The sequence below is a fragment of the Labrus bergylta genome, chromosome 15 (assembly GCF_963930695.1).
Source record: "Labrus bergylta chromosome 15, fLabBer1.1, whole genome shotgun sequence".
In the NCBI taxonomy this organism is placed as follows: Eukaryota; Metazoa; Chordata; class Actinopteri; order Labriformes; family Labridae; genus Labrus; species Labrus bergylta.
In genome coordinates this window covers 5,725,521-5,738,521 of record NC_089209.1, presented here as the reverse complement: position 1 = coordinate 5,738,521, position 13,001 = coordinate 5,725,521, and the positions used below count along the sequence as shown (strand labels likewise).

The 13,001-nt window shown below is 39.6% G+C and overlaps 1 protein-coding gene across 1 annotated transcript in view; it reads left to right on the top strand.

The window, feature by feature from the left end:
* The window catches only part of tbc1d32 (TBC1 domain family, member 32), an 81,147-nt gene that overhangs the window by 163 nt on the left and 67,983 nt on the right, over nt 1-13,001 (top strand). The window contains exons 2-14 of the mRNA XM_020637064.3: nt 1,674-1,842; nt 1,995-2,159; nt 3,038-3,215; nt 3,686-3,757; nt 4,276-4,395; nt 4,789-4,867; nt 5,378-5,481; nt 5,576-5,637; nt 6,683-6,833; nt 6,933-6,992; nt 7,742-7,841; nt 10,093-10,230; nt 12,138-12,227. Coding sequence (XP_020492720.2) covers nt 1,688-1,842; nt 1,995-2,159; nt 3,038-3,215; nt 3,686-3,757; nt 4,276-4,395; nt 4,789-4,867; nt 5,378-5,481; nt 5,576-5,637; nt 6,683-6,833; nt 6,933-6,992; nt 7,742-7,841; nt 10,093-10,230; nt 12,138-12,227 — 1,474 coding nt within the window. The 5' untranslated portion in view covers nt 1,674-1,687. The remainder of the gene's footprint in view (nt 1-1,673; nt 1,843-1,994; nt 2,160-3,037; nt 3,216-3,685; nt 3,758-4,275; nt 4,396-4,788; nt 4,868-5,377; nt 5,482-5,575; nt 5,638-6,682; nt 6,834-6,932; nt 6,993-7,741; nt 7,842-10,092; nt 10,231-12,137; nt 12,228-13,001) is intronic.

The window sequence follows — 13,001 nt, the reverse complement described above, 5'->3', positions numbered from 1 at the left end:
TTTTGTGTCTAATTGTTTAGGTTTTTTTTGTTGTGTTTATTTTACTCAACCTAGTTTTTGAAGTGAAGTTGGACAGTTAGCTAGTTGTGCTACAATGATGCATTTAGACATCCTGAAGCTCACCTGAGATGTAGTCACGGGTTTTGTCTTCCAGGTAAAAGTTTACATAATAGATATTCAGTTTTTGGTGTACAGCAGGGCCCCATCAATTGTAGCTGATAAAAGTCTTATTTGTTGTGTTGACACGTTTGTTTACATTGTGAAATTACTTATAAAGCACTTTATTTTCACCATGGGAGAGTCATGTAGTTTTTTATTGCATTCGTTATAAGCAGTGGACATTGCTTCATATGTTAGGTACAAAGTGGATGTCATGCATACAGGTTTCAAGTTGTTGTTAATTTGCAACCCCTGTCCCTGGCTTTTAATTCAATTCAATTCAAAAAACTTTATTCAAAGGCACACAGAGCAAGTAAACAAAACATTTTAACCTAAATAGAAAGTGTCAATTTAAATACAACTTACAGCTTAAACTTAAAAATACAAAATATAAAGGAGTAGATATAAGTGGACAGTGATCGGACTAACAGATGTAAACAGATGTAAACAGAGCTATGTGTAGTAGTGACCAGATGTAAACATAGCTATGTGTAGTAGTGACCAGATGTAAACATAGCTGTGTGTAGTAGTGACCAGATGTAAACATAGCTGTGTGTAGTAGTGATCAGATGTAAACATAGCTATGTGTAGTAGTGATCAGATGTAAACATAGCTGTGTGTAGTAGTGATCAGATGTAAACATAGCTGTGTGCAGTAGTGACCAGATGTAAACATAGCTGTGTGCAGTAGTGACCAGATGTAAACAGACCTGTGTGCAGTAGTGACCAGATGTAAACAGAGCTATGTGTAGTAGTGACCAGATGTAAACAGAACTATGTGCAGTAGTGACCAGATGTAAACAGAACTATGTGCAGTAGTGACCAGATGTAAACATAGCTGTGTGCAGTAGTGACCAGATGTAAACATAGCTGTGTGCAGTAGTGATCAGATGTAAACAGAACTATGTGCAGTAGTGACCAGATGTAAACAGAACTATGTGCAGTAGTGATCAGATGTAAACAGAACTATGTGCAGTAGTAGCTCCAAAACAAACAGGATTTCATTCATCAAAGGTGTTCTTCACTCATCATAAGAAATTAGATTTATACTCGACTTCTCCTAAATGACATCATTCGCACATTCTGTGTTTCCTCTGGGATGTTTTGAAATCTGTCGGCTTCAAGAGCAACCAAAGATCTGACGTCTTGTTAAGTTCACTTCAACATCAGATTCAGTAACGTGATTGTGCTGAAGCAGTGTACTCCAAAGAAAAACTTCCTTATTGATCCTGTTAGTGTGGAATCATTTCATTAATATGTCAGCTTTTATCATTTCACAGTTCCTCCTTATTGATCCAGACGTTTTCTATACAAGTTTCTCAATTCAGTGTATCAACTTGCAAAGTAGTTCATTGTTTTACAGCTGTAAGGAAAAACAAAAAAAGGTGAAATAGACATCTTTCTCGATGACCAAAGACCCCGATAGCATCACAGGGAACTGGCCCCTCACCAACACCACACATTTGCACATTTTAAGCCTTGAATACCGCTCACTCTTTTACGTCCCACCTTAAGGACCCACTGCAGAGATGTCTCAGTTGTCAGCTGAAGATGAGGTGGAGTTACAATCCCTGCTCAAGCAGCTTCTGAGAAGCATCAACGACAGGATCTCCAACGCTCCGTCAACCGAATGTGCTGAAGACATCCTGCTTCACCTGGAGGAGACCGACAAGAACTTCCATAAGTAAGAGCATGACACTCATTCGTTGTAGCAGTATGCCCTGTACTTTTTACTTTTTTACTAATGTCCTTGTGATTGTCATGTTGTTGGTATCAAACATGTACAGACATATACTACAATCGGAGTAATAGTTTCTGTCTCTCTTCTCTTTCCAGTTATGAGTTTGTGAAGTACCTCCGTCAGTACATGGAGAGCTCTCTGGGGACTGTGATAGAAGAAGAGACTAAGAGCTTGACCAAAGGAGATGGACAACCTGAAATAGGCTCAAGTCATGATACGCTGATCCATGCCATCACCCGGAGGACCAGAGACTCGGCTGAGTGAGTGTAGCTCAGTTAAAATCACACAAGGCCTGTCCCTCTGTATAAATCATGTTGTAAGTAAGCGTCCATATTTGGCATTCCTTTTTATATTCAGGATAAGGACAACAACAGGGGTTTTTATGTCTGGCCTCAACATCTCTTATTGGATGATTCAGACACCTTTAAAGACAAAATTTCGTAGGGCCTTGACACTGACACAAAATGTAACAAATACAAATAATATTCAAGGATAAAATTCACAATTCAATGCGAAAAACACTGGTATTTAAATAAAATAATACCTCATACAAAAAGAGAGAGCATGAGGGGATAGACGAGACGAGTTTCAATGGATAAGTTTGGTTAAATTCTTCTTTACCTGCTCATTCGCTTTTCAAATATGTCAGAAATGTGACCATACCTCTTAGGAAATACATAAAATACACACAGTTAGACTCATTTGAAGTCAGATTTCTAGGTCTAATAATGTGCAGTATTTCTAACCCTAAGTTTAGAAAGCTTTACCCGCACTACCGTTTTATTCTATAATAAGCAGCGTGGTCATATCTTTTATCTTTCCAACAACTTCAGCTGTTTCCGGGGCAACAGATGCTGTTTTTTGGGGGTGGAGGGTGGTAAATCTGGTGAGCATTTAAAGGTAATTCTATCCTGTTATTCTGAATTTGAAAACTGCCCCAGTCGAAATTACATGCAGATTTAATGGGTTCTTATATTTAGTTTTTGTTGAACAGGTGAGTTAGAGTTTTGCTGAATCATATAATTTAAACAGTCAAAGCAGTAAAGAAAGAAAATCGACAATGTCTCTGGAAAGGGTTTAGCTAAACGCTTTAGAAACACTCAAACATGTCTAATGGCCTTCGTGCTTCTCGTGACAGGTACCAGCAGATGACGGAGACTTTGAAAAACTCCATGATCACGGCGGTGGAGTCTTTAATCAACAAATTTGAGGAGGGCCAGATGAGGAAGGAGGAGATGCACCGAGAGAAGCAGCACAGTCAGTCCAACAGCCAGTACACCGACAACTGCTCTGACAGCGACTCCTCCTTCAACCAGGTCAGAGACAACAACACACACACACTGTCAAAGAAATAAAGGGTTAAAATGTAATGCCTTTAATATCTTTTTATATGCTTGTTGATGACTCATGCAAGGATGGTATCTCTTAAATACCCCATAGAAGGTACTACTAAATGTAGGTCAAAGACTAGACTGGATCCACCAGCAGCATGGTGCTGTCAGACTATGACTATTAAAATATTGGTTTAAGTATCATAAACAATATATATATACAGTATTTTAAAGGTTTATGTTTGGGCTTTTTGTGCCTTTATTTGAGGGATAAGACCGTTGATAGAGTCAGAAATCGGGGAGCGAGAGAGTGGCATCAAGAAATGAGCCACAGGTCGGATTAGAACCCGGGTACACCCACTTATGGAGGACACCCCCTCCTCTGGGGTGGTCACACTAACCATTAGACTACCAGTATATATTTTCATTATTTGAATCTCCATTTTCCTCCCCAGAGTTATCCCTTCATCAGACAAGAGCAGCTGCAAGTGTTGGCTGAGAAACTTGACTCCAGCAGACCCAGAGAGGTAGAAAGACTCACCTTTACACTTTTACACTCCAACATTATGATGATGGTGAACACTGCTGCTGCATAGTTTTTTTCTCTCAGTAAACTGGAAAGTCATATGCTGATATGTGCAGTTCAGTGGTTGCTTTCAAAGCTGGTGCCTGGACCCTGAAGATAAATATGCAGGTGTTGACATAAAAACAAACAAAGATACTCTGCAGATCATTTCATATAAACATTTTCTGCTTTCTTTTGTCACATTTGAATGAAGAGTCTTAAGTTGTAGACTGTGTGAAGCAATTTGAGGAAGTCACTTTGGGGTTTTTAATTCAAGAAACAACAATAATCACTTCTTTCGGCCCTTACTGGCCCCAAAAACAATTAATCTGAAATCACTGAAAAACTGGAACCAGGCTAATGTGGCATAAACAGCTGGTGATGAGGAGTACACATGGCTTTGCTGAAGTTTGGCACTCACTGCCCTGCATGTTAGTACGATTGACCAGGCGAGGTGACGTGTTGTAACTCTGTGTGTAGGTGCGTTGGGAGGCTCTTCAGGCCCTCTGCTGCGCTCCTCCCTCCGATGTGCTGAGCTGCGAGAGCTGGAGCAGCCTGCGCAGGAACCTCTGTGACGCTCTGAGCGACCCCGACCTCAGCGTGAGTCCTGAGCTACCTCCTCTACCTCATCAGGAGTGCAGCAATCAGTCTCCTACAGATTCACATTTCATTCATTTACGAGTGAATCAATAGTCCATCTTGTCATCTTCATGGGTAATTTCAGACTTTGTAATTGATTATGAGGAACACAAAACACTTGGTGGAATCCCGCCCGGCCTGTGTAATTAAAAGGAAAACACAAGATAACACTGATGAATGATTGAAAGATGATTGGAAGCCACTCTCTCCTCAATAGGGCCACAACTCTTTTATGTGATAACCCTGTTTGAACTCATCTTGTATTTTTATTTAACATTTACATATCACTGATGGCTTCTGCATATGTGTGCGTATATGCTGATAACTCGTATCTCTCCTCCTCTAATTCATCAGGATCATGTTCTGCAGTTCTTCGCTAAAAGCTTCTCCTCCTCTCCGCTGAACGTGACACGAGAGATCTACACCAGCCTGGGTAGGCCGCTCTGAGAGAACTGACTGTGTGGGCATCCCTGTCCTGTTTGAACCCAACAAAGTAGAAGTACATTTTTATTTCATGGAGGATACATTTTGAAGAGACAGCTCCTCTTTTTTTTTTGTGATCAACTTTTTTATTGAAATTTTAGATGCTTGTACACATGAGCTTCAATGACAGAAACCGACAGCTCCTCTTTTCGAAATATTACAGATGAAGGGAAAACATTTCCCCACTCACTGCTCATCTGCCACATGTATCCATGCAGAGTTATGGTTTTATTTTTACTCTCACCTCAACACAGTGAAGGTTTTATTTCTTAACAAATATCTCAAGACCTAAATGAGGACAGTTTTATTGGGACTATATTGTTTAATAGTTATGTTAATGGGCATGATTTCACTTATTGTGAAGTTATTGTGTTTGCTGCTTCATATTTGATTACTAATATTACCTTCAATACGATGTAAAGCATTGTTTCTAATTAAAAATGTCTCTTTTGATTTGCAGCTAAAAGTGTGGAATCAAGTTTTCTCTCACACAATCTGAGCTTCCCATCCGGCTCAGCTGTCATCGACATCAACAGACCTGAGATCAGTCGTCTGCTCAAACAGGTATCACATCTTTAATTGTTCTGTATTTTCAGTGTATCAACATATCAACATATTAAAGCGATCTCTTTCCCACTGTTGTCTGCCTTGCCCTCAGATTCGATTGATGAATGACTTTCAAAAGGAGGTGACCACCTTTTGGATCCGCCACCCGGAGAAGTGAGTTGTGAAAGAATATGTTGTTACAGCAGTCCTGGATATAAAAAATGTAGATTTAAAAAAGCAGGCTTCAACCATGTTTGTTAAAGTCACCCATCAATCGTTTTGCACGCCTGAGCGACGTGTGACGGACGCAGAAACTCCTGCTTTTCATTTTGGTTGGCATGTTAACGGGACAGAGCAGCTATACAGTCTGCATGAGCAGCACAGCTCAGGAAACATCGAGACAACAAAGACTATTTTTACCATAGACACTCACAGCCCTCTGCAAGATTTTAGAAATTTGAAGTGAGAATGATCTGTGTGAAGCCATGTTGAAATGATTCCAGCAATAGTACGACCTTTCACTACATCTTCAGGATCTGAAGTTGTTGGATGTGTCACAGACGTGGAACAAAGTCTTACCCTGGAGGTACACTAGTCAAATAAAATGTCTCTGCTGTCCCTGTCATTCATAAGCCACTTTCATGTTTGTTTGCAATCAGGAGGGTATTGTCGTCTATTCATTTAATGTTGGCACACTTGCAAAACCGTGCTGACTGCGCAGTTATCAAAATAATCCACCGAACCGGACTGATCCTCCTCATTGTGCTACAGACACAGCAAACCAATCATAATATTTGTATTTGTTTTATTCGCAAATCAAGGAACCCCACATCCATTTTTTGTTTTCATACAAAAAGCAATAAAAGAAAAGGAGAAGCAAATACAGGGCCAGGCCTCAGTTAGTGGGATTGAGGAGGCCCATTGATGTCTGAGGCCCCCTGGCACCAGCTCAATCGCCTTGGTAGATAATCCAGGCTTGAGTCAAATTTGGAAGGACTCTGTTCTTGTTTCACCACGCATCCAAATCTCATTACCTTAGATGCCACTGATGGAATCATGACAAAGTGTGAGACTTAAACCGGTTTACCTTAAAGATATGCAGTAAGCTGTCGTTGAGTTTCATGGTTTTCCCATCATGGTTTTGTTAAGTCCAGATGTTCTGTACTTTCTTTTTGATTTATATTCAGAACATTAGTCCTGATCTTCTGCCCGCCTTTAGATACATGGAGGAGGTAATAGAGAGCACCTTCTCCCTGCTGTCCTTCCCTCATGAACATGGCGCTGCCTCACCTGGATCAGAGAAAACCCTGGAGCCCGTTCATCTGCTGGCCTTACTGGATGTTAAAGCCACCTGGTTTAAAAAGTGGATGGTGTGTCTTTAAATTAAAATGTGTCTTTCTGTGTTTTCATCTCTTTCTCAATGGTTCGTATTTCGCTCAAACACACTGTTCTTTCTCTTCCTCTCTCAGCATGGACACTACAGCAGGACTGTAGTTCTCAGACTCCTGGAGAGAAAATACAAGTCCCTGGTGAGTGATTCACTCGGCAATCAATATCTCCTACTTACTCCTGTGTACTCCTGAAGAGTCTGGCACCAAAAAATCAACAACAACAACCCAGGAAGAAAGGAAGAAAAAGTCTTGCCCTGTCACTAAAAACAAAAGTCAGTTTTGTTTGCAGATCATTAAAACTACAAATGTGCACATGTAGTCAGTCTTTCTGGTATTTCTCTTCGTTCATCACTCGGCCTGGGAAAGAACATGGATGTTTTCTGTGGTCAGAATAAAAGCAGAAACTTGATTTTGTTTAACTGAGGCCTTCTGTTCAATCCTTTAATGTCTGTTGAAGTCTTTCAGACAATGAGAGGTAAGAGCTGAGTGTCAATTTGACATTTTAGAATTGATTATTTAATCCTGAAGCTCCCTCTCAGCTCTTACTCTGATTACTCGGATTACAGAGGAACTTTATCTGACGCAAACGTCAATAACTCTTCCAAAACGATGCCTTTATAAACGACTCTCGCATTGACGTGCATAAATATTCCATTAAGTTCTCGGATCTAAATTCAAAGAACAGTTCTGGTAGTTAAAACTGTTGATTTAGACGTTCGATAAGAGCAGGCTGCCATTAGCTTTCTAAATGACTCCTCCTTAGGTCGATTTATGTCTCTTCAAGGCAGCTTCCAAAACTCAGCACACGAGTTTTGGAGTTGTCTTCTCATTCAGCCAGTCAGGTATTTGCAGCTGCATTATTTTAACATGTTTTTTTTTTATTTCAGATTGTTGGAGCCCTTCAGCAGTGCATCCATTACAAAGAGTCCTGTGAGCGTTTCACAAATGAGACGTCTGGTCCACAGTCAGCAGAGCAGCACAACACGAGTAAGTAAAACAAACAGTCATAAGGCCATGATGTCCCCTAGAGGCTTTTCTGCATCCCCGTCCTCATTCTGAGTTTCACTCTATGTGGTAAACGTTGGCACATTAGCCGTAACGCTGATTTAATACATCCTTAGAAACCAACTCAGAGCTACGGCTAAAATCCCAAAGAGAAATGGATGCTTCATTTAAGGCCTGTGGGGGTTAAATGCATTTTTTTTTTTACCTCGACTGCAGCCATCATTTATTTAGTTTTCTTTTATGTGCAAAACCGTGCAACCATTAGTCCTTGTGTCGCAGATGAATGCAGAGAAAGCCCTTGTAAGAAGAAATGAAAAAGAAAGAACAGGAACTAAAGATAAAGCAGACAGAAAAAAACATCTACAGTGAGAAAAAGGAAGTTTGGAAGGTGGATCACCTGTTGTTTACGCCTCTCATATCTCCTAAAACTGTTTGGGGATTTCAGCCAGCCAAAGGTGATTACAGGGGACATTCAAACCCAACAAAGTATAAAAAAAAACATTTGGAATCAATAACATGCTTTAAAAGCTCTTAAAAAGTAAGAGCACATTTGAGCACGAGGTGTCATTGTAATTACTGCAAAAGAAGAAGAATGGAAATCACACTTTTTTGCACAAACTCTAGAGAATGAGTCTGCCTGCTCAGGGGAAAGTGCTGCCCTGCTCCACTCATGCTTGACTTTGTAGTGGTATTAAGAAAGTACCTGTGAAACATGCCTCAAATATGTTAAACTTACTGCACTACTTAAACAACATACCGCTATATGTCATTACATTTACTCTAAATCCCTGCAACCAAAACACCAGACTTTGTTATGACTGTTGGACTCAAATTTTCGAGGCCATTTGGTTACAAGTTTTGCATGTGCATCAAGCGTCAGCCTCCAGTGTTGAAACATGAACCCATGCAGAAGTGCAGAAATGTGCAGTTCCTCGAAATTCCAGTCCCATACTCACCCTTTCTAAAATGACAGTTTTTTTTACAGCAGAAATAACCATGTTAACTGTCTGATACAAAACACGTTTATCTCAGTTCTTTATCAACACATACTGTATGGGGGGGTGAATTTTTTAAATAACTTATCCGTTTTGGTTTCATGAAGGATAAGAGTTACGTATAATAAGGGGCGTGGCTGATCTGAGGGAAGGGCGGGCCTTATGCCCACCTCGGCTCCACCTTTTTTCCTGTTTCTAGGTTTACTTAAAGTTAGTTTAAGACAGATTTTCAAATATAGAAACTGTGTTAGGCGGGGGTGTGTCTTCTGTAATTGTTAAATGATGAATTCATGAGACAGACTGTGGATTATCTTAGAATATATTCGGCCAAATGGCTGACAAACTTTTCATGTTGCTTATATTCTTACTTGTAAAATACACATTTCAGTCTCAGCAAAAAAAAAAAAATCCTTTCAAGCTCGCAACATGTACTTGGCTCCTACCCGAAATTGGATCTGCTGCTATGAGAGTCTTACACATACTGTTACTTCTATAAAGATTTAAAAGAAGAAAATACATACTAATGAGCCGCCATCCTTTGGCCTCAAAACTACGCTTCAGAAGCTCATGGGTGACATCACTGAGACTACGTCCATGTTCTTACACAGTCTATGATGTGCATCTTGAAATGTAGGCCTATTAATCCCTCTTCTGTGCCTTCAGAAATGGCTTGTGTTGGGTATTTAGCAAAGCAGCTTGGGAGTCATGCAGATTGATGGCACAATGCTGCACATCCAGTTGCTCATATCCTTGTGAATATTCAATAAATGGAATTGAATGGAGCGGGAGGCCGGCTGTAAGTGAATCTAGAGTGAGTGTGTTATCTCCTGAAAGCCAGCTGGCTCCTGCTCACAGAACATTTTGACCTTGTCTTGAATGAGTGCTGATACACCAACTCTCCTCTCGCTGATACACTCCTCAAGAAGAAGAGGAAGACTTTATCTGAGCTCTGCTTCTTCTGGGGGTTTTCTCTGCACCCTGAGGTGCTGCAAGGGCTGCCAAAGACTTTTTATTTTTTTAATGAAATGTTATTAAACCAAAGCTTCATTACAAGAGCATTCATCATGGCTTTATTGTTCATGCAAACAACAATGCAGCCTCTTCAAATTTGCAACCCTTTTATTTTCGGCTTTTCCTCTTCTTCAGGATCTTCTTTGAATATTCTCATTATTTTAACTTTATAGAAACTGGAGATGTTATTACAGTATGATCATTGTTTTTGTCTGTTTGTGTTTCAGGCTCAGTCCAGAGGAGTGTTTACTCAGGAAAAGAGCTCGAATATTCCTTCTTTGTCCACTCGCTGTGTGTCCTGGGGAAACTACTCATCTACACACATGGCAGAAAGCTGTTTCCCATCAAAGTCAAGACGCACAAAGGTACAAAAAACTGAATCTGGAGTATTTCATTTTACCGTTTCTAAAAGCAGTGCACATTTTCAGTGTTCTCAAATTATAGTCACACTTTCCTGCTAAATCTATGTCTTAGTCATTTTTGACTTCATCCCACTCCTTTTCGGACATGTCACCTAAACAGCTTAGTGTCCGATAATGTTTCTTCATTATACTTTCCACTGTTTTGAACTATTATTTATTTTCTGTTTTTTGAAGTTCACATTTGTTAAAATCAAATCATGTTTTATACACTCTATGGGTCAGACACCCAGTGATAATAAAAAAAATCCTGAATATTTCACTTGTCCAGAAAACAATTTAGATAATATTTTGATAAAGTAATATTTGATTGGAACAGTTTCAGATCACACTTTTTCTTTAGTTAAAGCCATGCAGTACAATCTTCATAATCTGAAACCACTCTTCAACTTGAAAGAATTGAATGCTGTTTGTTGTTCATTGCATGTAGCTGCAGCCTGCAGGACTCAGAGAAAGTCACTGATGTTTTACATGAGGGACTCGGAGATAAAGGGATAAACAGATACTTTAATGATGAAAGTGTATTACCACATGGACACCTTTGTCTCCCCTTGCGAGGAATTTACAACCAAACAATCTACCTCATCTTTACAACAGACAATCTCATCTTGGAATGTGTCTTATCGTTTAAAATATGCTGCCACTCCGTCTTGTATTGTATTGATTTTTTCGCCTCCCTATCCAAATCAGTGAAGTTAAGTAACTGCTGATACATTGGTAAATTATTAAAACTGACTCATTGTCAGCTGTCCACACTTTAAACTATGTTTTATATAATCATTCTTTTTCCAAGGGAGGCATACCGATTATGATACCCACTCTTTGGGTGGAGGTACCAAGATTAGCTCCGCACCCATAGGTAGTAGTGTGTGTCATTTCCTACGTTTTTATTGCAGTTTTATGCTTGTTTGAGCATGCTGAATCTGTTGCTTGGTCATCGACTTCCACGTTTGTTCTTTTTATGTCACGTCTTGCCTCAGAGACCCCCCACCTCCCCCCCCCTTTGTGCCAGACCAGGATAGTCTCCCACTGTGAGGTGCAAATGTGAAAAACCAGATCAGGAGGAACTCAGGAGCAGTCCTTTGACAAATTCTCAAGAAATTTCCAAGAGTGAATTTGTGAAAAGATCCATATAAACTGTCCAGGTACCCAGACAAGGATTAAGTCACTTGTTTATTTATCCAGTTTAACATGTTTTTTTTGTGACGTCACAGCCATCTTTTAGTCTCCTGATACAGAACAGTGGACAGCAGTTCTGCCTCCTTTTTTATTTTCAGTGGTTTCTTTTTCTGCCTCAAGACTTTCCAAATGCAATTAATCAGCTATGCTGTTCATCATCTGCATGCCACATACACACATCAAATGAATAAGTATGGGTTTATTGATATCCACTGCAACTTGCATCGTTTTTGTAACTTTCATTTATTTACTCATCAATGAAGTGAGTAATGTGGAAGACTTCCAGAAATTGTGAAAAATGCTTGACACAATTACAGAGAGCCAAAGAAATGTCCTTGTTTTGTCTAACAAAAAATCCAAAACTCATTCAGTTTATTGTGAAAGAAAATGAAAGGAAAGAGACAGATTTTTCCTTTTCAGAATCTTGAACACAATAAACAACATTGTTAATAACAGTTCTTGAATTTTATTAGATACTTTTGAATTTTATTTTGACAAAAAACTTTGATGACAGCCGATCTTTAAACTCATCCCGCACATGAGAATATGCATCAAGATGACCTTTTGAGATGAGGAAAATATCCAGCATCTACTATTTCCTTCTGAGCTGTAGCTTCGGGTTTTACTGTCCCCATTCAGACAGTGATTTAATATTTTATCACATCCTGTTTCAGATCCAGTCAGCCTGACAGATCTGGTTGTACTCCTCATAAACATCATGTACCAACACCCTGAACCTATGCACAGTGACACCTCACACACAGGTGAGTCCCTGCACACTCACACACGGAAATAAACGTCAGAGTTTTGGCTTCCTTGTGGTTTCTATGATGACTGTGTTGTCTTAGAGGGATCACAGTCATAATTTTTTTTTATCTCTTAACTTTGTACCGATTAACCTGGAAGCCCTTCCCTTATTGCATCATTCTTACAACTACATTACGCGACAACATTCTTGTGAGTGATCAATACTACTCCCCACCTTGACTTTATCAGAGGCTACTGCAGGTTTAGCAAGTCATTCATTTATATGTTGTATAATATTTGACTTGCAGTCTGGTGACACACACCTGAATCACTTCTGAGAGTGTTTTCTGGATATTATCATGACGCATCAGAATGCAACATCAGATGACATGTCTAGTTCACATTTTCTTCAAACGCTGGTGTTACCGGATCAATACTCGCGTCACTTTTGGATTAAGTTTGGAATAAGAGAGTATGTCAGAATGGCCATTTTGGAAATATCTCCTGAATATGTTTCAACTAAAATCTCAGAAACTTTTCTCAGCTTCGCTTTATTTGCATCAATTCTGGCACAAGTTCATGTTTAAGCCTGATTTATATTTCTGCGGCAAATCTACTCCATAGCATACGTAGCTCCTGTACCTTCACAGATGCATACATTCAGAAGGCAGCCTCAAAGATGTAACCACACGTCAAAATGATGCTGAGCAAGCCCTGTGATTGGACTGCTGGGTAGCATCATATTTCCAGCATTTAAAACATTTCCTGCCTCACAGCCATTTTTTGAAAAT